The 27,500-nt window shown below is 46.9% G+C and overlaps 1 protein-coding gene across 4 annotated transcripts in view; it reads right to left on the bottom strand.

Moving 5' to 3' along the window:
• LOC115147348 (phospholipid phosphatase-related protein type 5) overlaps nucleotides 1-27,500 on the bottom strand; it is a 54,738-nt gene that overhangs the window by 21,375 nt on the left and 5,863 nt on the right. For 3 of the 4 annotated variants that reach the window (XM_029689553.1, XM_029689555.1, XM_029689554.1), the window contains 2 exons: nucleotides 26,219-26,346; nucleotides 2,788-2,976 (listed from right to left, as the gene is read on the bottom strand). In XM_029689553.1, the coding sequence (XP_029545413.1) occupies nucleotides 2,788-2,976; nucleotides 26,219-26,290 (261 nt within the window). In that variant the 5' untranslated portion in view covers nucleotides 26,291-26,346. Of the gene's footprint in view, nucleotides 1-2,787; nucleotides 2,992-26,218; nucleotides 26,347-27,500 lie in introns of those variants that run through there. The other variant, XM_029689556.1, reaches the window with a different exon arrangement.

The following is a 27,500-nucleotide window of genomic DNA, read 5'->3' as shown; positions in this document are numbered from 1 at the left end:
TTTCTAAAATAGCTCTTCAACTTCAAGCTGAGTTCCCATTCACCATGTCCCCTCCTATAGCGTACATGTATTATATGTAGGGTATTTTCAGACTTTATTGAACGGAGACAGAGAGAGAGGATGACAGTGGGGAAAGACAGAGGTTGTGTCAAAAGGCAGTAGGCCGGGTTTAAACCTACTGCATGCCGACACCGTAGACGTGTACTGGAGGCTGCGGCATCACCGCTACACCAGCCAGGCTACTTCCACATTCTATACATGGCTAACGTGACCAAACGTTAATGCTGTATGTTGAGCAGACGATCAGTTCAAATGTTAAACTGGTAAGTGCTTGTAACTTAACCCTCTCATTGTGTAGGTCCAGGGGTGGCTTGTCACACACACAACACAACACACACACAAACACACACACACACACACACATGTAATTAGCCACCGGGGCTTACAGTCCAGATATGGTATAAGTAGTGCTTCCAACTGCAGTGTTGCCATGTAGATGGCTACTGTAATTACTACTAGAGGCTGAGTGATGTGTGTGTGTGTGTGTGTGTGTGTGTGTGTGTGTGTGTGTGTGTGTGTGTGTGTGTGTGTGTGTGTGTGTGTGTGTGTGTGTGTTGGCCAGAATTGTTCCCCACTTAGCCTTGGCATTTCCAAAGGCTCTCATAGTGTGTAGAGCATCCACACACACACACACCTGCATACACACACCTGCACACACACAAACTGGTGGTGAGATGTATCCTTCACACAGTATGTAACCCATTTCCGTAGCTGGAAGTGAAGGATGCTAGCTGCCTGCTGTCCGCCCACACACACCAGACTACAGTGCCCTGTGATGTGCAGAGATGTTCTCTCTCGTATATGGATACATAGAGGCAGACACATATTCACACACACACACAAGCAGGGAGCTGCGCACACACACTTGCATGGATGCACATATACAGTAAAACCCACTTACCATGCTGTACAGATTCACTGTCTCTCACAAATACTGTCATCTGCACATAGACAAGCACAAACACCCCCCTATTATTATCTTGGCAAAGGAGAAATGCTCACTAACAGGGATGTAAACAAATTTGTGCCCAAAATTAGAAAGAAATAAGCTTTTTTGTGGGTATGGGTACTTTTATTTTAGCTCATGAAACATGGGACCAACACTTTACAAGTTGCGTTTATATTTTTGTTCAGTGTACATACAATCTAATGTCTAAAGCCAGAGATTGCAGAAGTTCCAGTTTTCAGTGCAACTTATGGCTTCAATAAGCACTATGGTGTGTGTCCAGTCCCTTGCCCACCCCTGTAACACTCAGCCACAGTCCACCACTGTTAATATCAAACCCTTAATGTCCTGGGCTCAGAGCTAAAGCCTTAATGAAGTGGTAGGAGTGGACTGAAGTAAAGCATAGAGACCAGCCTGGAGGGGAAGGTCAAGGGTCAGCTCTGTCTATGGGGTTCACTTCTACTCGTACAATGTATCATTTATACTATACTGTAGTGTCTAATACTCCTCCACGCATACTGTAGATATGTGAATGTATTGACATCACATGGAAACACACACACATACCATGCACACTGACGCCACACACAGACTCACACACACACACATACCATGCACACTGATGCCACACACAGACTCACACACACACACACGCACACACACACACACACACACACACACACACACACACACACACACACACACACACACACACACACACACACACACACAGACTCACACACACACACACACACACACACACACACACACACACACACACACACACACACACACACACACAGACTCACACACACACTCACACACACACACACAGACTCACACACACACACACACACACACACACACACACACACACTGACACCACACACAGACTCATACACACACACACACACCATGCACACTGACACCACACACAGACTCACACACACACACACACACACCATGCACACTGACGCCACACACAGACTCACACACACACACACACACACACACACCATGCACACTGACGCCACACACAGACTCACACACACACACACACACACACACACACACACACACATATACACAGACTCTCTCACACACAGACTCTCTCTCTCACACACACACACACACTTTCACACTCAACACACGCTACTGCTACTATCTATTATCTATCCTGTTGCCTAGTCACTTTACCCCTACCTATATGTACATAGCTACCTCAGTTACCTCATACTCCTGCACATTGACTCGCTGCTGCTACTCCCTGTATATAGACATGTTATTTTGACTCATTATTGTTATTCACTGTATTTATTCCTCGTGTCACTATTTGTATATACTGTATATATAGATATTTATTTATCTTTAACTCTGCATTGTTGGAAAAGGATCCGTAAGTAAGCATTTCCCTGGTAGTCTACACCTGATAGTCTACGAAGCATTTGACAAATTCAATTTCATTTGAAAGCATATGTGTGTCAGTCTGTGTGGGAAGAAACCTCTGATATTATATTATATACACACATGCTGCATACTCACTGACACACATACATATGGTATACACTCAACATAAAGTGTATGCTGCACACATAGACTTCGATAGATAAAACAAATAAATGCATTATTCCTCCAAAGAATGCTAGAAACACATGCAAAACAGCAGGAGAAGACACGTGGATACACACCCACTTATAAACACACACCTCCAAACACCACGTGTGTGACGCTACGCCAGGTGTGTGTGTGTGTGTCTGTAGGCTACTCCAGTCCAGTCTTACCGTGACAGTGGGGATAGCGGTGACCAGAGAGTAGACCAGTGCCGGCGGCGCCTTGCTGTCGTCCTCGGGTCCGGGGTACGGTTTGGAGAACGTCTTGTCGAAACAGAAGAACCCTTGGACGTGAACGGGGAACGTGTCTGTGTACTCAAAGTAGTACGCCAGGAGAACCGTCCCAGCCATGATCACCAGCTGGAAATAGAACATAGTTCTAGGTTTAGAAAGAACGAAGAGAACCGAAGAGAACCGAAGGATGGTAAGGTGGATGAACGGGGGATGAGAAAACAAAAAGAAGCGACTGATGAGAAAAAGAAGAGAGGAGAAGGAGGCGATTCCTTTTGGAGCGCGGTGACATATGCTTCCGGAGTGTGTAGAATGAAAGAGAGCAAAAGAGGACAGAGAGAGAGAGAGGAAGAGAGAGAGAAAGAGAGAGACAGACAGAGACAGAGGAAGAGAGCGAGAGAGAGAGAGAGAGCGTGAGAGAGAGAGCGGGAGAGAGAGAGCGGGAGAGAGAGAGAGCGAGCGAGAGCGTGAGAGAGAGAGCGCGAGAGAGAGAGCGCGAGAGAGAGAGAGAGAGAGAGAGAGAGAGAGAGAGAGAGACAGAGAGAGAGAGAGAGACTGAGTCCGAATGATGAGGGTAAAAGAAAGAAACAGAAAATTAAGAAAGATGCTGCTGTTCTGTAAAGGGGAAAAAAAGAAATGAAATGACAGTGGAAGAGAGAGAGAGAGAGAGAGAGAGAGAGAGAGAGAGGAGAGAGAGAGAGAGAGAGAGAGAGAGAGAGAGAGAGAGAGAGAGAGAGAGAGAGAGAGAGAGAGAGAGAGAGAGAGAGAGAGAGAGAGAGAGAGGAGAGAGAGAGAGAGAAATAGGTGGGAAGAGCAAGGAGGATAACACAAGTGCAAGCATGGGAGGGAGGGAAAGGGTGTGTGTGTGTGTGTATGTGTGTGTGTGTGAGACGCTGGTGTGCTGTCGATCACATGCAGTGTCTGCATGAATGGTAGTGTACACTAGAGTGAGAGGTGATTCACCAACACCTATATGGAGACTGCAATGTGCACAGCATGATACTAAACATCTGTTAGCACGTTATCATGAATGTCTGTGTGTGTGTGTGTGTGTGTGTGTGTGTGTGTGTGTGTGTGTGTGTGTGTGTGTGTGTGTGTGTGTGTGTGTGTGTGTGTGTGTGTGTGTTCGAGAAACACTGGACATGTGCAGGTGTAAATGAATTGTACACATTCATTGACTGTGTTTCTTGTCTGTGTGTGTGGGTGGGCACAGCAGGTGTGTGTATTCATAGACTGTTTATAACCATACATCCATATTGTCCTGTGGAGCTTTCTCTCCTTTGCTGTCGATCTGTGGGAGGTAAAGCTCTTTGAACTGTGGGTCCCCTGTGTATCAATATGGGTTTTGTGTGTGTGTGTGTGTGTGTGTGTGTGTGTGTGTGTGTGTGTGTGTGTGTGTGTGTGTGTGTGTGTGTGTGTGTGTGTGTGTACATGCTTCTGCTACAACGGCTCACCCCTGCAGGGTTCCAACCATCGTGTCAAGAGCAAAGTCATCGGGGACAACAAACACACACACACACACACACACACACACACACACACACACACACTCACACACACACACACACACACACACACACACACACACACACAGGCAAAGCGTCTAGCAGCAGTCAGCACAGTAGTTTATTTATAAATGCACACATCAAGCTACGTGCATCTCCTCCTCTCCATACGCAGCTCTGGGATGCACACAGCATTCTGAACATCCTGACCATCCCTTTCTCTATGTCCATCTGAAAGCCTGAGGGAGAGAGGAAGGGAGGACGAGGTAAGGCATCAGTTTAAACAAGTATATGAGGCTGGATGATTTTAAATGGGGGGTAGTAGCTGTTCAGGGTCCTGTTGGTTCTATTGCATCGGTACAGCAGTCCGTGCGGTAGCAGAGAGAACAGTCTATGACTTGGCTGACTGAAGTCTTTGACAATGTTTAGGGCCTTCCTCTGACACCGCCTAGTATAGAGGTCCTGGATGGCAGGGAGCTTGGCCCCGTTGATGTACTGGGCCGTACATACTACCCTCTGTAGCGCCTTGCGGTTGGATGCCAAGCAGTTGCCATACCAAGCGGTGATGCAGCCTGTCAAGATGCTCTAAATGGTACAGCTGTAGAACTTTGAGGATCTGAGGGCCCATGACTAATCTTTTCAGCCTCCTGAGGGGGAAGAGGAATTGTCGTGCCTTCTTCATGTCTGTGTTGGTGTGTGTGGACCATGATAATTCACCATGTAGCCACCGAGGAACTTGACCTGCTCCACTACAGCCCTGTCGATGTGGATGGCGGTGTGCTCAGCCCTCTGTTTCCTGTAGTCCACAATCAGCTCCTTTTTCTTGCTGACATTGAGGGAGAGGTTGAGGGAGAGGTTGTTGTCCACACTGCCAGGTCACTGACCTCCTCCCTATAGGCTGTCTCATCGTCATCGGTGATCAGGCCCACCACCATGGTGTCGTCAGCAAACTTAATGATGGTGTTGGAGACATGCGCGGCCACGGAGTAATGGGTGAACAGGGAGTACAGGAGGGGAATAAGCATGCACCCCTAAGAGGGCCCTGTGTTGAGTGACAGCGTGGTGGATGTGTTGTTGCCGTCAGGAAATCAGGATCCAGTTGCAGAGGGAGTTGTTCAGACCCAGGGTCTTGAGCTTAGTGATGAGCCTGGAGGGCACTATGGTGTTGAACGCTAAGCATTGGTCGATAGGAGAATGTCTCCTGAAAATGTTGCTCTTTTTTGGTACATAATGTTTCTGCCATTGTTTCATATGACCGAAAAGAGCTTCTGGACATCAGAACAGAAATTACTAACCTCGATTTGGATGAGGACTTCTATTTCAATGAATCAGAGGTGAAGGACATAATGCTCATCCCAGAGCAGGAATAAATCCCTGTCACTCGGAGGAGGCGGAGGTGGCGCTACAGAGGTCGACGTGTGGGATATTTAAGGAGACTGCGATGGCGAGTGGATACCCTCCATTCTATTGGCGAACGTGCAATCACTGGAAAATAATCTGGATGAGCTGTGTTCAAGACTATCCTCTCAACGTGACCTGGAGAACTGTAATATCTTATGTTTCACTGAGTCACGGCTGAATAAGGTCATGGGAAATATAAATCTATCTGTTTTTTCTATACATTGGCAGGACAGAACAGCTGCGTCCCGTAAACTGAGGGGAGGGGAGGTGAGTCTCTTTGTCAACAACAGTTGGTGCGCAATCTCTAATATTAATGAAGTCTCGAGGTTCTGCTCGCCTGAGTTAGAATACCTATGTTCATCTATATTTTTCGTAGCTGTCTATTTACCACCACAAACCGATACTGGCACTAAAAGGCTTTGCCTGGTCAGTCCGGCATCTGAAGCGGCCATACAGCAATTACAACGATGCAGCCTCCACAGACGTCAGGGCTTTCACACTTTATGAGCTTAGCAGAGCAGAGCTATTGTGAAGGAAGTTGTCAAGGAAGTGATTTTGTGTTTATATAGGACGTACCACCCCCTCCTACTGTCAACCAATCATGTCAATGTGGAGAGGCGCAAGGTGATGCGGTACGGAGCTTGATTTTACCTCTGCATGCCGCCGGAGGCTTCACACTCTCATTTACATTACATTTACATTTAAGTCATTTAGCAGACGCTCTTATCCAGAGCGACTTACAAATTGGTGCATTCACCTTAAGATATCCAGTGGAAAAACCACTTTACAATAGTACATCTATATCTTTTTTTTGGGGGGGGGGGGTAGAAGGATTACTTTATCCTATCCCAGGTATTCCTTAAAGAGGTGGGGTTTCAGGTGTCTCCGGAAGGTGGTGATTGACTCCGCTGTCCTGGCGTCGTGAGGGAGCTTGTTCCACCATTGGGGTGCCAGAGCAGCGAACAGTTTTGACTGGGCTGAGCGGGAGCTGTGCTTCCTCAGAGGTAGGGAGGCGAGCAGGCCAGAGGTGGATGAACGCAGTGCCCTTGTTTGGGTGTAGGGCCTGATCAGAGCCTGAAGGTACGGAGGTGCCGTTCCCCTCACAGCTCCGTAGGCAAGCACCATGGACTTGTAGCGGATGCGAGCTTCAACTGGAAGCCAGTGGAGAGAGCGGAGGAGCGGGGTGACGTGAGAGAACTTGGGAAGGTTGAACACCAGACGGGCTGCGGCGTTCTGGATGAGTTGTAGGGGTTTAATGGCACAGGCAGGGAGCCCAGCCAACAGCGAGTTGCAGTAATCCAGACGGGAGATGACAAGTGCCTGGACTAGGACCTGCGCCGCTTCCTGTGTGAGGCAGGGTCGTACTCTGCGAATGTTGTAGAGCATGAACCTACAGGATCGGGTCACCGCCTTGATGTTAGTGGAGAACGACAGGGTGTTGTCCAGGGTCACGCCAAGGTTCTTAGCACTCTGGGAGGAGGACACAAGGGAGTTGTTAACCGTGATGGCGAGATCATGGAACGGGCAGTCCTTCCCTGGGAGGAGGAGCAGCTCCGTCTTGCCGAGGTTCAGCTTGAGGTGATGAGCCGTCATCCACACTGATATGTCTGCCAGACATGCAGAGATGCGATTCGCCACCTGGTTATCAGAAGGGGGAAAGGAGAAGATTAATTGTGTGTCGTCTGCGTAGCAATGATAGGAGAGACCATGTGAGGATATGACCGAGCCAAGTGACTTGGTGTATAGTGAGAATAGGAGAGGGCCTAGAACAGAGCCCTGGGGGACACCAGTGGTGAGAGCACGTGGTGCGGAGACAGATTCTCGCCACGCCACCTGGTAGGAGCGGCCTGTCAGGTAGGACGCAATCCAAGCGTGGGCCGCGCCGGAGACGCCCAGCTCGGAGAGGGTGGAGAGGAGGATCTGATGGTTCACGGTATCAAAGGCAGCAGATAGGTCTAGAAGGATGAGCGCAGAGGAGAGAGAGTTAGCTTTAGCAGTGCGGAGAGCCTCCGTGACACAGAGAAGAGCAGTCTCAGTTGAATGCCCAGTCTTGAAACCTGACTGATTAGGATCAAGAAGGTCATTCTGAGAGAGATAGCAGGAGAGCTGGCCAAGGACGGCACGTTCAAGAGTTTTGGAGAGAAAAGAAAGAAGGGATACTGGTCTGTAGTTGTTGATGTCGGAGGGATCGAGTGTAGGTTTTTTCAGAAGGGGTGCAACTCTCGCTCTCTTGAAGACGGAAGGGACGTAGCCAGCGGTCAAGGATGAGTTGATGAGCGAGGTGAGGTAGGGGAGAAGGTCTCCGGAAATGGTCTGGAGAAGAGAGGAGGCGATAGGGTCAAGTGGGCAGGTTGTTGGGCGGCCGGCCGTCACGAGACGCGAGATTTCATCTGGAGAGAGAGGGGAGAAAGAGGTCAAAGCACAGGGTAGGGCAGTGTGAGCAGGACCAGCGGTGTCGTTTGGCTTAGCAAACGAGGATCGGATGTCATCAGCCTTCTTTTCAAAATGGTTGACGAAGTCATCCGCAGAGAGAGAGGAGGGGGGGAGGGGGAGGAGGATTCAGGAGGGAGGAGAAGGTAGCAAAGAGCTTCCTAGGGTTAGAGGCAGATGCTTGGAATTTAGAGTGGTAGAAAGTGGCTTTAGCAGCAGAGACAGAAGAGGAAAATGTAGAGAGGAGGGCGTGAAAGGATGCCAGGTCCGCAGGGAGGCGAGTTTTCCTCCATTTCCGCTCGGCTGCCCGGAGCCCTGTTCTGTGAGCTCGCAGTGAGTCGTCGAGCCATGGCACAGGAGTGGAGGACCGAGCCGGCCTGGAGGATAGGGGACAGAGAAAATCGAAGGATGCAGAAAGGGAGGAGAGGAGGGTTGAGGAAGCAGAATCAGGAGATAGGTTGGAGAAGGTTTGAGCAGAGGGAAGAGATGATAGGATGGAAGAGGAGAGAGTAGCGGGAGAGAGAGAGCGAAGGTTGGGACGGCGCAATACCATCCGAGTAGGGGCAGAGTGAGAGGTGTTGGATGAGAGCGAGAGGGAAAACGATACAAGGTAGTGGTCGGAGACTTGGAGGGGAGTTGCAATGAGATTAGTGGAAGAACAGCATCTAGTAAAGATGAGGTCAAGCGTATTGCCTGCCTTGTGAGTGGGGGGAAGGTGAGAGGGTGAGGTCAAAGGAGGAGAGGAGTGGAAAGAAGGAGGCAGAGAGGAATGAGTCAAAGGTAGACGTGGGGAGGTTAAAGTCACCCAGAACTGTGAGAGGTGAGCCATCCTCAGGGAAGGAACTTATCAAGGCATCAAGCTCATTGATGAACTCTCCAAGGGAACCTGGAGGGCGATAAATGATAAGGATGTTAAGCTTGAAAGGGCTGGTAACTGTGACAGCATGGAATTCAAATGAGGAGATAGACAGATGGGTCAGGGGAGAAAGAGAGAATGTCCACTTGGGAGAGATGAGGATTCCAGTGCCACCACCCCGCTGGCTCGATGCTCTAGGGGTATGCGAGAACACGTGGGCAGACGAGGAGAGAGCAGTAGGAGTAGCAGTGTTATCTGTAGTAATCCATGTTTCCGTCAGCGCCAGGAAGTCTAGGGACTGGAGGGTAGCATAGGCTGAGATGAACTCAGCCTTGTTGGCCGCAGACCGGCAGTTCCAGAGGCTGCCGGAGACCTGGAACTCCACGTGGGTCGTGCGCGCTGGGACCACCAGGTTAGAGTGGCAGCGGCCACGCGGTGTGAAGCGTTTGTGTGGCCTGTGCAGAGGGGAGAGAACAGGGATAGCCAGACACATAGTTGACAAGATACAGAAGAGGCTACGCTAATGCAAAGGAGATTGGAATGACAAGTGGACTACACGTCTCGAATGTTCAGAAAGTTAAGCTTACGTTGCGAAAATCTTATTGACTAAAATGACGAAAATGCTAGCTAACTAACACAACACTACACTAATCAAGTCGTTCCGTTGTAATGTAATAGTTTCTACAGTGCTGCTAGTCGGTAGAGGTTGGCTATTATACAAAAGCAACTTTGTAGCTAGCTAACATAACATAACACTAATTAAGACGTTCCTGTGTAATGTATTTAGTTTCTACAATGCTGCTCGTCGGTAATAGTTGGCTGGGTATGGAACAATGGCGTCGCGGGGGACGGAAATAGCTGGCTAGCTAACCTAGCTAACCTAGCTATCCTCTAATTACTAAACTACACAATTATCAAGCTATGACAAAGACAGCTATGTAGCTAGCTAGCTAACACTGCACTAGTCAAATCGTTCCGTTGTAATGTAATAGTTTCTACAGTGCTGCTAGTCGGTAGAGGTTGGCTATTATACAAAAGCAACTTTGTAGCTAGCTAACATAACATAACACTAATCAAGACGTTCCTTTGTAACGTATTTAGTTTCTACAATGCTGCTCGTCGGTAATAGTTGGCTGGGTATGGAACAATGGCGTCACGGGGGATGGAAATAGCTGGCTAGCTAACCTAGCTATTACTAAACTACACAATTATCAAGCTATGACAAAGACAGCTATGTAGCTAGCTAACTAACACTACACTAATCAAGTCGTTCCGTTGTAATGTAATAGTTTCTACAGTGCTACTAGTCGGTAGCGATTGGCTAGCTAGCGGTGTTGACTACGTTAGGAGGACGAAAAAATAGCTGGCCTCGATAATTACTCCTCGATAATTACTCTAATTACTCTAATTACTCTAAACTACACAATTATCTTTGATAGCTAAGAAAAAAATGTTCAGATCAAACAAACCAAACCGTTGTAATGTAAAGAAGTGTAATATTACCTGTGGAGCGAAGCGAAGTGCGACTGCTCGCTCCGGACCGGAGCGAGCAGTCGCATTCAAAGCCTCCGACCACATTTTCAGATCAAGTATAAATTGGCTTTAAGACCGCCCTCAACGAGCCATTTAGGGCCATAAGCCAACAAGAAAATGCTCATCCAGAGGCAGCGCTCCTAGTGGCCGATGATTTTAATGCAGGAAAACTGAAATCTGTTTTACTTCATTTCTACCAGTATGTCACCTCTGCAACTACAGGGGGAAAAAACTCACCTTTACTCCACACACAGACACATACAAAGCTCTCCCTCACCCTCCATTTGGCAAATCTGACCATAACTCTATCCTCCTGGTTCCTGCTTACAAGCAAAAACTCAAACAGCAAGCACCATTGGCACGCTCAATTCAGAAGTGGTCCAATGAAGCGGTGGCTAAGCTACAGGACTGTTTCACTAGCACAGATTGGAATATGTTCCAGGATTCATCCAATGGTATTTAGGAGTTTATCACATCAGTCACTGACTTCATCAATAAGTGCATTGACAAGGCAGGCTGTAACCCCCACAGGGACCATACGTATATATCCTAACCAGAAGCCATGGATTACAGGCAACTTCCTCACTGAGCTAAAGGCTACAGCTGCCGCTTTCAATGAGCGAGACTCTAACCCAGAAGCTTATAAGAAATCCCGCTATGCCCTCCGACGAACCATCAAACAGGCAAAACATCAATACAGGACTAAGATCGAATCCTACTATACCACCTCTGATGCTCGTCAGATGTGGCAGGGCTTGCAAACTATCACGGATTACTAAGGGAAACCCAGCCTTGAGCTGCCCAGTGATGCGAGCCTAACAGACAAGCTAAAAGTCTTCTATGCTGTTTTTGAGGCAAGCAACACTGAACCATGCATGAGAGCACTAGTCTGTAATACCCACGTTTCAAGGAGACCTAGACCTAGACACTGTGAACCCACTCCAATTTGCATTACACCCCAACAGATCCACAGATGACGCAATCTCTATTGCACTCCACACTGCCCCTTCCCACCTGGACAAAAGTAACACCTACATGAGAATGCTGTTAATTGACTACAGCTCAGCATTTAACACCATAATGCTCTCCAAGTTCATCACTAAGCTAAGGACCCTGAAATTAAACACCTCCCTCTGCAATTGAATACTGGACTTTCTGATGAGCTGCACCCAGGTGGTGAGGGTAGGCAACAACACATCCGCCATGCTGAACCTCAACATGGGGCCCCTTAGGGGTGTGTGCTTAGCCTCCTCCTGTACTCCCTGTTCACCCACGACTGCATGGCCAAGCATGACTCCAACACCATCATCAAGTTTTCTGACAACACGACGGTGGTAGGCCTGATCACCGATGATGAAACAGCCTACAGGGAGGAGGTCAGAGACCTGGCAGTGTGGTGCCAGGCATAGCTGCGGAAATTAGAAGTGCTGAGGGTGCTGCAGCATACCTGAATAAAAATATTAATACAAAATGTATAATCGCAGCACCCCCAAACCCCAATCATCTTCCCGCGGCTATGGTGCCAGGACAACAACCTCTCCATCAACATCAGCAAGACACAGGAGCTGATCATAGACTACAGGAAATGAAGGGCCGAGCACACCCCCATTCACATTGATGGAGCTGTAGTGGAGGTGGTCGAAAGCTTCAAGTTCCCTCTGTGTCCACATCACTAAGGACCTATCATGGTCCAAACACACCAACAGCCGTGAAGAGGGCACAACAACGCCTCTTCCCCCTCAGGTGGCTGAAAAGATTTGTAACGGGCCCTCAAATGTTCAAAAACTTCTACAGCTGCACCATTGAGAGCATCTTGACTGGCTGCATCACTGCTAGGTATGGCAACAGCTCGGCATCCGACCGCAAGGCGCTTCAGAGGGTAATGCGTACAGCCCAGTACATCACTGGGGCTGAGCTCCCTGTCATCCAGGACCTCTATACCAGGTGGTGTCAGAGGAAGGGCCTAAAAATTGTCAAAGACTCCAGCCACCCAAGTCACAGTCTGTTCTCTCTACTGTCTGGGATGATGGTGTTGATGTGAGCCAAGATCAGCCTTTCAAAGCATTTCATGGCTGCATATGTGAGAGCTACGGGGCGATAGTCATTTAGACAGCTTGCATTTGTGTTCTTGGGCACAGGGAACATGGGGGTCTGCTTGAAACCTGTACATGTAGATATTACAGACTGGGTCAGAGAGAGATTAAAATGTCAGTAAAGACACTTGCCAGCTGGTCAGCGCATACTTTGAGTATGTGTCCTGGTAATCTGTCTGGCCCGCAGCCTTGTGAATGTTAACCTGTTTAAAAGTCTTACCTACATCGGTTACGGAGAGCGAGATCACACAGTCGTCTGGAACAGCAGCTGCTCTCATGCATGGTTCAGTGTTGCTTGCCTCGAAGCGAGCATAGAAGGCATTTAGCTTGTTTGGTAGACTTGCATCACTGGGCAGCTCGCGGCAGGGTTTCCCTTTGTAATCCGCTTTAGTTTGCAAGCCCTGTCACATCAGACGAGCGTCAGAGCCAGCGTAGTAGGAACCAATCTTAGTCCTGTATTGACACTTTGGCTGTTTGATGGCTCGTCGGAGGTCTGTCACTTTTCAAGAACTCCTGTAGCTAACTTTCTCCCTCAGGGAAATATTTCTCACTTTTGATTACATTTTGATACGACCTCCCCCTTTCGTTCTATGTGACTAGTTCTATTACTGAAACAATGACAGACTGCCACATTAAAACTGTTTACAAGGTGTCCTCTGTTTGGTAAAGTGTGTTTCTAGAACCTATTCTCTGTATTTAACCTGTGTACTAACACTATCAGTCTCTGTCTCCTCCTCTCAGCGGGGTGTTCACCTTGGACAGACAGGAACACATCAACCTCTCCAGCTTCCTCTCCTTTTGTCCCCATTCAGTACGCAGAGCAACCCCCGCACTGCAGCCTCCCAGTCTCCATAGACTAACACTGGAACACTCTCCCTTACATAGAGGAGCATAGAGTCCTTGGGAGATTTTAACACCACCAGATACAACTGTCTACTGTTTAAACTCCTGTAGAACAGTTCTTGTCTCAGGGATCACTGTGACACTGCATTAATCATCTCACTGATTTGTTCTGTATTTATATTAATGTGGCCCACATTGCCCTCTAACATGTTCCTAGATTTTCTCAAAAACAAGACTGGTGTCACATTCGTTACATTTACGTAACTCAAAGCAGAATTCTATTATACAGCTGAATTGTTTTGAAAGCTTCAAACACACATGGCTTACTGCTCAAAATGTATCTCATGGCACCATTCACGGGGAAAATTAACTTGGCTGTCTTATAAGTGGAATATTTATTTCAAGCTTATTGCTCTTATACAAGCTGACTCCACGCTAGAGGCTCACATTAACACACAGGCAGAGACGAGCGTCATAATGCTTGTTACAGGCAGCTAGCCTTTGGTTATGGCAGCCATTTTGACATGGCCAATGGATTCCTTCCTCAAACAAAGCAGTGGTGCTTCAGTGATGCTTCAAATGAACTATTCCTACTAGTGAAACTGAATGAAGTGGCCTGGCTGGTCTGGCGGTAATGCCACGACCTCTGGCACACGTCTACATTGTCGGCATGGATTGAAATCCAGGCTACTGCCCTTTGATACAACCTTTCTCTCTTTCCCACTGGCATCCTCTGTCACCATCTGTTCAATAAAATAAAAAAAATAAAATTATTGCTTCAAAATGTTTTTCATTTAAGATGTTAAAGTGCCTCTCTTAATATTGTGGGTAAATAAATAAATGACTAAATAAGTAAGTGCGCAGATACAGTAAGACAGCCCCTGTGAGTCAGTGTCTGAATCCCAAGTGGCATCCTATACCCTACATAGTGCACTACGTTTGACGAGAGCCATATGGGCCCAGGTCAAAAGTAGTGCACTATGTGGGATAGGCTACAATTTGGGACGCGAACTAGTTAGAAGATGGTGTTGTGTTTGCTTAGCATAGCTAATGTCCCTGGGGGTTAGACACTGTGAGGCTTGTACATAAGCGTTGACATTAGACGCTGTCACAAGTGCTACGTCAACCCCTAGCTTCAGCAGAACACCAGATGGCAGAAGAGTCACCCGTAAAGTCAAACGTGTGTGTATATCACAGTGTGTGTGTGTTCAGATGACAGCAGCATCCTATGGAGACGAGTCCTGGGGCGGGTGAGCAGTAAGTGGAGAAACAATGGAAACCAGTTTCTTTGTTGTACATGGATTATAAAATAAAACGTCTACATGTGTGTGTTCCAGAGAGAGGGAAAGAGAGAGAGAGAGGGGGAGGGAGGGAGAAAAAGAGAGGGAGAGGGAGTGAGAGAGAGAGGGAGAGAGGGAGAGAGAGGGGGAGAGGGGGAGAGAAAGAGAGGGGGAGAGGGGGAGAGAGAGAGAGAGGGGAGAGAGAGAGAGAGAGAGGGAGAGAGACCGATTATGTGTTTAGATCCGTATGTAATGAGATTTAATTGAACTACAGCATTCATCCAGGCTTTTGAAGGTGGAGGGAGAGAGAGGGGGAGAGGGAGAGAGAGGGGGAGAGAGAGAGAGGGAGAGAGAGAGACAGATTATGTGTTTAGATCAGTATGTAATCAGATTTAATTGAACTACAGCATTCATCCAGGCTTTTGAAAAATGTATCTAAAGAGTTTGGGAATCCCTGAAAAGAGTGTTCTCTGATGCTAGATACTGTTCCTTCTATCTGAAAAACATCGTTCTCGCTCTTGCACAGCTCTCACATTACTTCAGATAGTCTGACATCACAAGGGAAGGATCAAGGAACCTACAAAGCTCCTCCTCTCCTCTTGTCTCCTCCCGTCTCCTCCCCTCACTTCTCCTCTGCTATTCACGACAGCCAAGCCTTCAAGTGTGACTCTCACACTGACAGATGATTAGAAGACCCAGACCTCTGCCACTACATGGCCCTATGGAGCTATGGAGCGGTAAACAGAGACGCACACACACACACACACACACGCACACGCACACGCACACGCAGTTTCACTTCAAGCACTCAAAGAGGTCAAAACCATCAAAGCGTCTCATGTGTTTACATGTGCACGCACGCATGTGTGTGTGTGTGTGTGTGTGTGTGTGTGTGTGTGTGTGTGTGTGTGTGTGTGTGTGTGTGTGTGTGTGTGTATGCATCATGCGAGAAACTTTCTTAGATTACAGGGACCAGTCTGTCACCTTGTGTTGGAAATGTGCATAGCAACCATCTCCACGGGGGACTTGTGTTGAGAAAGATGAGCCTGATAGAAATGAATGGATGGACCAGAGGGAAGGAAGAAAGTGATGCTTGAAAGAGATGAGGGAGAAAACCAAAATGAGGGAAAGAGATAAAACATTTAATGAGTGTTAGGGACATCGAGGGAAGCACTGCATAGGATGCCATAGGGAAATAAAGTGGTCTGAGGAGGAGAGAGGCAGTGCTAAATTTGTAAATTGGTAGGTGCCGGAACAAAAAGTGAGCCAAGAGGGGGATGACCTGGGGGGCTCTGAAGTACCAGAACGCATGAATAAAAATCACCTTCATAATAAAGCATTGCATGCATTATCCTCGCTTGAATGTGCTGCAGCAGAAGAGTAAAGCCGCTTACAGAAGATGCCCATATGTGCAAAAAAAATGTAAGCCTAGGGTTCAGAATTTTTTTGTTGCCTTTTATAAGCACATTTCATGCAATTCTACATAATTTTAGATGACTGGAGACTTTGTCAGAATCTTTTTTAATACCTCACAAATTATGGAAATGACAGCCTACTTTAACACTGACAAGAGTCTGAGATCCATCAAAACAACCTTGTCATGAATCCATCATTAGTCTGATTAGTCATCAGTGTGATGATCTTTCCCCCCCAGCTTTTTCAGGGGGTACTGCAGCACCCTCAGCACGCCTACTTCCCGCGGCTATGCTATTGATCCTCTGTGGCTAAATTATAGGCCTACTCCTGATGTAGTAATCTCTTTCTGAACACACAGCAGTAATCACATAACTTTGGCAAATGTATTTCGATTCTTCAGGGGTGTTGCGGCACCGCCATCACCCTTCGCGCGGCTATGATTCTATAAGGAAAATAAATGATGAAGCGCAACGCTGGAGTGACGTTTTGCAGGCTCATGTCTATCAGAACAGAGAGAGGGAGAGAGATCATAGAAGGTGAATGTCATTCTAGTTCTGTGGGAGACAGCAATGGCCGCGCGTTGGTCTACACAAACCATGAACCCGGGCCGGACCAACACACATCCACTCGTAGAATATCAGGCACATTTTCACGTTACTTTTTTAGGGGGAGTGAGAATTACAGAGGAGGCAGCTTGAATTGTTCATGAGGTACCGAATCTTGGTAAATGGGTTCCAGAATGAAACGGTCCAAAACTGAGAGGTGCTGGATGCTGTTCCGGCAGGAACTGGCTCAAATTAAGCACTGGAGAGAGGAGGGGGAGAGAGAGGGACAGAGAGGGAGAGAGAGGTAGAGAGAGACAGACACAGAGAGAGTAGAGGGAGGGTGAGGAGCAGGAGGGGGAGGTAAAGAAAGAGAGAAAGGAGATAGAGAGAGAAACATGGCGATTGTGAAGGATCAAAGCATTAGCGTGCATACATCTTTTGGCGCCCACACACCCCTCTACACCCTCCTTCTGTTCTCTTCTCTCCTTTGTTTCGCTCACTACCCATCATTCTTTCCTAATCCATGTTTTTCTTACATTAGAATGTCCTCTTCAGAATCCTATCTGTCAAATCCTTTTCTACATATTTTCTCTCTCTCTCAATTCAATTCAATTCAAAGGGCTTTATTGGCATGGGAAACATATGTTTACATTGTGCAATAAACAATCAAAAATGAACAGTAAACATTACACTCACAAAAGTTCCAAAGGAATAGAGACATTTCAGATGGCATATTATGGCTAAAGTATAACGATGTGCAAATAGTTCAAATAGAAAAATGCTGCTGTGACGGCACACTGTGGTATTTCACCCAAAAGATATGGGAGTTTATCAAAATGTAGGATGTATTTTCTAATTCTTGAAGGTGTCTGTAATCTCAGGGAAATATGTGTCTTTAATATGGTTACACATTTGGCAGGAAGTCAGGAAGTGCAGCTCAGTTTCCACCTCATTTTGTGGGCAGTGTGCACATAGCCAGTCTTCTCTTGAGAGCCAGGTCTGCCTAGAGCGCTTTTTCTCAACAGCAAGGCTATGCTCACTGAATCTCTACATAGTCAAAGCTTTTCTTAATTTTGGGTCAGTCACAGTGATATTCTGCCACTGTGTACTCTCTGTTTAGGGCCAAATAATGTTCTAGTTTGCTTTTTTGTTCATTCTTTCCAATGTGTCAAGTAATTATCTTTTTGTTTTCTCATGATTTGGTTGGGTCTGATTGTGTTGTTGTCCTGGGGCTCTGTGGGGTCTGTTTGTGTTCGTGAACAGAGCCCCAGGACCAGCTTGCTGAGGGGACTCTTCTCCAGGTTGGGGCAGGTAGCGTTCTCCTGGCATCCGCCAAACCCAGATTTGTCTGTCGGACTGCCAGATGGTGAAGTGTGATTCATCACTCCAGAGAACGTGTTTCCACTGCTCCAGAGTCCAATGGAGGCAAGATTTACACCACTCCAGCCGATGCTTGGCATTGCTCATGGTGATCTTAGTCTTGCGTGTGGCTGCTCGACCATGGAAATCCAATTCATGAAGCTCCCGACGAACAGTTATTGTGCTGACGTTGCTTACAGAGTCAGTTTGGAACTCGGTAGTGAGTGTTGCAACCGAGGACAGACTATTTTTCAGCACTCGGCAGTCCCGTTCTTTGAGCTCATGTGACCTACCACTTTGCGCCTGAGCTAATGTTGCTTCTAGACATTTCCACTTCACAATTACAGCACTTGACTGGGGGCAGCTCTAGCAGGGAAGAAATTTGTAGAACTAACTTGTTGGAAAGGTGGCATCCTATGACGGTGCCACGTTGAAAGTCACTGAGCTCTCCAGTAAGACCATTCTAATGCCAATGTTTGTCTATGGAGATTCCATGGCGGTGTGATCGATTTTATACACTTGTCTTCAACGGGTGTGGCTGAAATAGCCAAATCCACTAATTTGAAGGGGTGTCTACATACTTCTGTATATACAGTATAGTGCATTTTTTTAAATATTTTTTTTATTTAACCTTTATTTAACTAGGCAAGTCAGTTAAGAACACATTCTTATTTACATTGACGGCCTAGGAACAGTGGGTTTACTGCCTTGTTCAGGGGCAGAACGACAGATTTTTACCTTGTCAGTGCATTGAACATCACATAGGCAAGAAGATATGGACATTACACACAGTCCATGTGTCTCAGCACACTAGTAGGAACATATCGTATGTGTTCACATATTATGCAAGTCAGTTCCTACATCTAACACAGTCCCATGCATTTACTCAGTACACATAACCAGTGCGAGCCAAGACATTCTGTTAGATGGGTTCAATAAGACGTCTCCCTTTCTCTCGCGCCTCTCCTCTGTCTCTCCCTCCCTCTCGCTCCTTCTCTCTCTCCCCCCTTCTCTCCTCCCCTCTCTCACTATCCCCCCTCTCTTCCCCCATCTCCTAAACCCTTCCCTTTCTCTCGCGCCTCTCCTCTGTCTCTCCCTCCCTCTCGCTCCTTCTCTCTCTTCCCCCTTCTCTCCGCCCCTCTCTCACTATCCCCCCTTTCTTCCCCCATCTCCTAAACCCTTCCCTCTCTCTCCGTCTCCCTATCGCTCTCATATTAACAAACAGGTGGGAGCTAACGAGTGCTTCGGGCTGCATCCGTTAGATCATCACTGCAGGTGCTATTCATAGAACCACTCCTCCTTTTCTTCATCACTGCTTTAAAGTCCTCTTTTCCTCCCCCATAGTCCTCCGAGAGAGACTCTAGGCCATCTAGTGTAAGTGGGCTACTAACTCTTTCTTAACAGCCAGAAAGAGATGGATTTGAATGAGGTGTGTGTGTCTGTGTGCGTCTGTGTGTGTGTGAATGCATGCAGGCGGACCTGATACATAACCTTACCAACCAATTCTGGAAACTGGAAACATGGACGGGTGTCCACCTCCTATTTATACAGAACCAACATCATACTGCCGTTTCTGTTGACTGTGGTTTGTGTGTTTCTATGCTGCAGCTATGTAGCATAAATACGACAATGCTGGTTGGAGGGTCAAATGGCACCCTATTCCCTATACAGAAGAGTGTGCTACCTTTGACCAGGGCCCATAGGGAATGTCTCAGATGAGTTCTCGATGGGGCAATCTGAATACAATACGCTTTACAGTTTTCTCATCAGCCATTCATGTTGTAACTAATGAATGTAGTTTACAAGAAAAGATGGCAAATCATTTGACAGTTGTCGGGTCCGACAGTTGAACTAAACTCATGAGGCATTTCATTAAAAGTTATATTCTTCAAGAATCAATAGGCATATCATGAATTAAAAAGAAAACAAAAATGTTTGTACCAATCGCTGATTGCCCCTTTATTTCCATATAGTACGACCTCCCAATTGCCACTTCCTTCCCCTTCTACTGAAGCCCAGTGCAAAATCAGTTACATCAAAACAACATTTGAAGCACTTCAGTCTTTGAAGTGAAGGAGCCAGTTAGCCTTGAGAGCAGACCCTTTCTTGCACCATATTCCCCATACACTGAGTGTACAAAACATTAAGAACACCTTCTCTTTCTATGACATAGACTGACCAGGTGAATCCAGGTGAAAGCTATGATCCCTTATTGATGTCAGTTGTTAAATCCACTTTAATCAGTGTAGATGAAGGGGAGGAGACTAGTTAAAGAAGGATTTTTAAGACATCAAATCAAACTGTATTTGTCACATGCGCCGAATCCAACAGGTGTAGACCTTACCGTGAATGCTTACTTACAAGCCCTTAACCATCAATGCAGTTCAAGAAAGAGTTAAGAAAATATTTACCAAGTAAACTAAAGTAAAAAATATTAGAAAGTAACAATAAAATAACAATAACGAGGCTATATACAGGGGTTACCGGTACCGAGTCTATATGCGGGGGTACAGGTTAGTCGAGGTAATTTGAACATGTAGGTAGGGGTAAAGTGACTATGCAAGTGACTATGCATAGATAATAAACAGCGAGTAGCAGCAGTTGTGTTTGGGCCACGCGGTCGTGGGTGAACAGGGAGTACAGGAGCGGACTAAGCACGCACCCCTGAGGGGCCCTAGTGTTGAGGATCAGCGTGGCAGACGTGTTGTTGCCTACCCTTACCACCTGGGGGTGGCCCGTCAGGAAGTCCAGGATCCAGTTACAGAGGGAGGTGTTTAGTCCCAGGGTCCTTAGCTTAGTGATGAGCTTTGTGTGCACTACGTTGTTGAACGCTGCGCTGTAGTCAATGAATAGCATTCTCACGTAGGTGTTCCTTTTGTCCAGGTGGGAAAGGGCAGTGTGGAGTGCGATTGAGATTGCATCATCTGTGGATCTGTTGGGCCGGTATGCGAATTGGAGTGGGTCTAGGGTATCCGGGATGATGCTGTTGATGTGAGCCATGACCAGCCTTTCAAAGCACTTCATGGCTACTGACGTGAGTGCTAAAGGGCGGTAATCATTTAGGCAGGTTACCTTCGGTTCCTTGGGCACAGGGACTATGCTTCAGTGTTGCTTGCCTCGAAGCGAGCATAAAAGGCATTTAGCTCATCTGGTAGGCTCGCGTCACTGGGCAGCTCATGGTTGAGTTTCACTTTGTAGTCCATAATAGTTTTCAAGCCCTGCCACATCCGACGAGTGTCAGAACCGGTGTAGTAGGATTCGATCTGAATCCTGTATTAACGCTTTGCCTGTTTGATGGTTCGTCTGAGGGCGTAGTGGGATTTCTTATAAGCGTCTGGATTAGTGTCCTGCTCCTTGAAAGCAGCAGCTCTAGCCTTTAGCTCGATGCAGATGTTGCCTGTAATCCATGGCTTTTGGTTGGGATATGTACGTCTGTATGTTCCAGTCTGTGCTAGCCAAACAGTCCTGTAGCGTAGCACCCGCGTCATCTGACCACTTCCGTATTGAGCTAGTCACTGGTACTTCCTGCTTTATTTTTTGCTTGTAAGCAGGAATCAGGAGGATAGAATTATGGTCAGATTTGCCAAATGGAGGGCGAGGGAGAGCTTTGTATGCATCTCTGTGTATGGAGTAAAGGTGGTCTAGAGTTTTTTTCCTCTGGTTGCAAATGTGACATGCTGGTAGAAATGAGGTAAAATGTATTTAAGTTTGCCTGCATTAAGGTCCCTGGCCACTAGGGGCGCCACCTCTGGATGAGGATTTTCTCGTTTGCTTATGGCCTTATACAGCTAGTTGTGTGTGGTCTTCGTGCCAGCATCGTTTTTGGTGGTAAATAGATGGCTACGAATAATATAGATGAGAACTCTCTTGGTAGATAGCATGGTCTACAGCTTATCATAAGGTACTCGAACTCAGGCGAGCAATACTTCGAGACTTCATTAATACTAGACATCGCACACCAGCTGTTATTGACAAATAGACACACACCCCCGCCCCTCGTCTTACCAAACGTAGCTTCTCTGTCCTGCCGATGGATGGAAAATCACGCCAGCTCTATATTATCTGTGTCGTCATTCAGTCACGACTCGGTGAAACACAAGATATTACCGTTTTTAATGTCCCATTGGTAGGATAGTCTTGATTGTATATCATCCATTTTGTTTTCCAATGATTGCACATTGGCCAAGAGAACAAATGATGTTGGAGGTTTACGCAATTGCCTACGAATTCTCAGAAGGCTGCCTGACCTCCTCCCCCTTTTTCTCTGTGTTTTCTTCACCCAAATGAAGAGTATTTGGGCCCGTTCCCTAGAAAGCAGTACATCCGTCACGTCGGATTCGTTAAAGAAAAAATCTTTGTCCAGTTTGAGGTGAGTAATCGCTGTTCTGATGTCCAGAAGTTGTTTCGGTCATAAGAGACAGTAGCAATGCGTTACAAACAATGCGAAAAAACGAACAAAATAGCACAGTTGGTTAGGAGCGCTGTAAAACGGCAGCCATCCCCTCCGGCGCCATTCTGAGTATCATGGATTGTGTATGTGTGCCATTCAGAGGGTGAATGGGCAAGACAAAATATTTAGGTGCCTTTGAAAATGGTATGGTAGTAGGTTCCAGGCGCACCGGTTTGTGTCCAGAACTGCAACGCTGCTGGGTTTTTCCACACTAAACAGTTTTCCGTGTGTATCAAGAATGGTCCACCGCTCAAAGGACATCCAGCCAACTTGATACAACTATGGGAAGCACTGGATTTAACATGGGCCAACATCCCTGTGGAACGCTTTTGACACCTTGTAGAGTCCATGTGCCGACGAATAGAGGCTGTTCTGAGAGGGGGGGAGCAACTCAATATTAGGAAGGTGTTCTTAATGTTTTGTACGCTCAGGTTATTGCACTACTTTTGACCATGGACCATAGGCAATGTCTCAGATTTGTTTTCTCTGGGGCAACCAGAATACAATTAGATTGACAGTTTTCTCATCAGCTGTTCATTTTGTAACTAATCAATTAAGTTTACAAGAAAAGATGCCAAAATCATTTGACAGTTATCGGGTCCGACAGTTGAACTAAACTCATGAGGCATTTAAAAGTTATATTCTTCAAGAATCAATGGGTACATCATTAATTTAAGTCCAAAAAATGTATGTACCAATCGCTGAATCCCCCTTTATTTCCATACAGTATGACCTTCCAATTGCCACTTACTTCCTCTTCCACTGAAGCCCGGTGCAAAATCAGTTACATCAAAATGGCTCTTAAAGCGCTTCAGTCTTTGAAGTGAAGGAGCCAGCTAGCCTTGAGAGTAGACCCTTTGTGCCCCTTTGTGCCCCTCACAGCACGTCTACCATGTCACACACTGCTGGACCAGGAGAGAAGAGAAGAGAAAAGAGAGAAAGAGAGAAAGAGAGACTGTGCGTCCGTGTGCATGTGCATTTCAGTGTGTCTGTGTGTGTGTGTGTGTGTGTGTGTGTGTGTGTGTGTGTCTTTTCACACCAGGATTATTCTGCCTGGAAGGAGGAGAGGTTAGAAGAGATAGAGATGGAGCAGCTTAGCTTCCATTTTCCCTTCTGAAGTTCTCATCCCAGTCAAAAGGATGGGAAGGGGGAAATCCTGTGTAATCCCTTGTTTATTAACGGGACTGATAAGAAATGTTCTCACGTTCTAGGATAGAGAAAGGTGGAAATGGCTGGAAAATACGAAACAATGCCCAGAGAAAGAGAGAGACAGAGAGCGAGAGAGCGCGAGAGAGAGCGAGAGAGAGCGAGCGAGAGCGAGAGAGAGCGAGAGAGCAAGCGAGCGAGAGCGAGAGAGAGAATAAGAGATAAAGAGAAGAGAGGCGGAAGAAAGGAGAGCGTCAGCCCGTTTGTTTTAGAGAATAGAGTGTAATGAGATGCTAATGTAACAACAGAAGACTGGATGCCCTCTGGAGTGCTGTACAGTAGCAGGCCGTTTACTTTCTACCGACGGAGCAGAGGAGGAGAGAAGAAGGAGAGGAGGGATGGAGAAAGAGAGGAGAGGGGACCCTGGAGGAGTGTTGGAGAGAGGGATGAGTGATTTGGCGGAGTGTAAAAATAGCTGGATGGCTTTGTTGTAGGAGTGGAGGAGCACGGTTGAAGAAAGGAGGGCTAAAGGAGGCCAAAGGAGGCTCAGGTCAAAAGTAGTGCGCTATAAAGGGAATAGGGTGCCATTTGGGACACAGACTGAGTGTGTCAGGTAGAGAATGGTATAATGTGTGTAGGAGGCGAATGCCCCAGAGATGTACTACTGTTTTCTCCGACTACAGTGGTACAAACACACATTAAACTCCAGCTCTCATGACACCATATTTGGGTATGCTGGCCCTGCGTCCCAAATGACGCCATATTTCCTACATAGTGCACTACTTTCAACCAGAGCCCTGTGGGCCCTATAGGGAATAGGGTGCCATTCGGGAACGTAGCCTGCATGTCTAGTGGCTGAGCTCAAATTCGGACTCAACCGCTAATACGCTGCAAACTGCATTTTTGTTTACTGCGGTTTCTCAGATATTTTGCGGCTGTCCAAAAACACATTATTATGAAGTCCACTCTCCAACTCTCCAAACACCCTGGGATATAGCTACATCGATCCCTGTCATTAACCCTATGTGGTACCACTACTAACTGCTAGCCCTAAAATGTCTCTGATTTGAACAAAACACATTCAGTTGTCACAACCCAGGTGTAACGGACGTCACGTTGCTTGCTTAGCGAGTACCGCTTCCTCCTGATTCGGTTCACACCAAGGCTCGAACCCAGGACCTCTGCTTTGCTTGCACACGATACCGCACTCCCGGAGCGTCTTACCAGTCAGCGCCACCGAAAAATGTACAATTTGTTACTGCAAGTGAGGACATTTTAGGTTGCGGAGTACGTTTCACACATCCCCATGTGCTACACATGAGATATACAGTGGCTAGTTACATCTGAATTCTACACTGTACTGAGGTTAACCCTTCTTACTATCTAACTCCATAGACCTACACTTTCTCTCACTGCAGTTGATCAAAAACACATTAGTCCACTCCAACTGTCATAACACCCCACGGGATATATACAGTTGTCTTGTGGCTAAACTCAAAATCAACCTCTTACCGTAAACTGTAGCTACTAATGCTAGCCCTGCTATTAAAAGCCCATGAAATATATAGTCTACTGTATAGCTAACGACTAAAATCAACTTCTAACCCTATGATAATGCTAAAACTCTATAAACTTGCTACGCTAGCTTGCCCACAGGCTCCGCGTGCACAGCTGGTGCACGGTCTCAGTAACGTGTTAGATATACTGTATCGCTAATGGCAGAAATCCCCCTCTTACCTCATGATAATGCTAAAACTGCGAACTCTGCTAACCCACTACGCTAGCCCTTGTTGCAGGCTCTATGGGCAGTGGGCACAGCATTAGCAATAGCGTAGAGTGCTAGCGGCTGAGCGGGCTAATTGTATTTCCTTGTGTTAATTAGGCCGATTAATTAGGAAATGCATGTGAGGGTTTATAGAATATAGAGGGACCTGAGAAGGAGAGGAGGTAGAGGAGGGAGGAGAGGAGAAGAAGAAGGGAGAGGAGATGGGGGGATGAGAGGAGGGAGAGGACCGGAGGAGAGGAGGAGAGGGGGGATGAGAGGAGAGGAGGGGGGGTACGAGTAGAGGAGGGAGAAAGGGATCAGAGGAGAGGAGAGGAAAGGAAAGGAGAGGAGAAGAAGGGAGAGGAGAGGGGGGATGAGAGGAGCGGAGGAGAGGAGGGAGAGGGGTGGATGAGAGGAGAGGAGGGAGGGAGAGGGAGAGGAGCGGAGGAGAGGATGGAGAGGGGGATGAGAGGAGAGGAGAGGAAAGGAGAGGAAAAGAGACAAGAAGAGAGGAGAGGGGGATGAGAGGAGGGCAGTGGAGGAGAGGAGGGAGAGGGGAAGAGTAGAGGAGGGGAGGGGAGGGGAGGGGAGAGGAGAGGAGGAAGGACAGACAGAGCAATGAACAAAGAGGTCTCTGCACTGAGGCCTTGTTCCAATATGTAGGATTGGATTTATTGTTTGTTGAAAGAGGACAAGGGAAAGGGTGATTGAAATATTGGACATGATTGGTCAATATGCTGCCCACTCACCTCCACTAGCAGGAAGCAGGGTACGATGTAGGTGCTGGTCTTCTGTAGGTCTTTGTCTCCTATATTCCTCATTCTGCCTTCTTCCTGGTTTCTCTTCTGTTTCTCTTCTGTTAGCTGGACTGATGCACCTGTAGAATCATAACCTTTAGCAACAGCCACAGAAAAGTATTGCTGTGCCAAATTGCTCCATTTTAGTCAATGACGGAACCATTTTGAGTTATTTAAAAAAAATAATGTTTTTATCGCACACAAGCACACGGACACGCACACGCATGCACACACACACACGCACGAATATGGTTCCATTTGGGACGCAGGCACAGTTTTCAGACACAGTCAGTCAGACACAGTCAGTCAGTCAGACACAGTCAGTCAGACACAGTCAGTCAAACACAGTCAGATACATTTTTCAGACACAGTCAGACACAGTTTTCAGACACAGTCAGTCAGATACAGTTTTGAAGACACAGTCAGTCAGATACAGTTTTCAGACACAGTCAGTCAGATACAGTTTTCAGACAGTCAGTCAAACAGTCAGATACAGTTTTCAGACACAGTCAGTCAGACACAGTCAGTCAGACAGTTTTCAGACACAGTCAGTCAGATGCAGTTTTCAGACACGGTCAGTCAGACATGGTCAGTCAGACACGGTCAGTCAGACACAGCATGGGAATAGGATAGACATAAGAGGGACAGGGAGAAACGGTTAAAAAACGATGAATGAAAGAGAGAGATTAAACATTGAACAACAATAATCCCAAATTGAAGTCAACCCAGGGATTCCCCCCACAGGATAGCTAAAGAAAAGAGAACATATGTTAAAGAAAGGCATTTGCCAAAGAAAGTGGCATAAGATAAGAAGTCTTCCTTCCACCTACCCACAAGCAGATACCCATGGGGAAAGAACTGGAGGCTCCAAGAACTATGGATACTATTCCATCAAAGTCAAAAGTACATTTCTCACCACGCAGTAGCAAAAAAGCCTGTCTGAGTTGATTTGCAGTTGAAGTGTTTGATTCACACAGTCAATATTATTCTGGGTAGTGCATAAACACCAAATATGAATTCCGATACAGAGAGAGAATAATGCATTTTTTACTTGAAAAGCAGTTTCAAGGTTTGATTGACAGCTGTTAGTCCCTTCTGTATACTCTTCTTAGAAAGCCTCCTTTGGGTCACCCTTTCCTCGCCCATGTCCCAAATGGCACCCTATTCCCAACATAGTGCACTACTTAGGGAATAGGGTGACATTTGGGATGCCTCTCTGAACAGAATCCTGAAT

The sequence above is a fragment of the Salmo trutta genome, chromosome 14 (assembly GCF_901001165.1).
Source record: "Salmo trutta chromosome 14, fSalTru1.1, whole genome shotgun sequence".
NCBI classification, from domain to species: Eukaryota; Metazoa; Chordata; class Actinopteri; order Salmoniformes; family Salmonidae; genus Salmo; species Salmo trutta.
The sequence above is the reverse complement of the archived record's forward strand: the minus strand, read 5'-3'. Positions and strand labels throughout refer to the sequence as shown.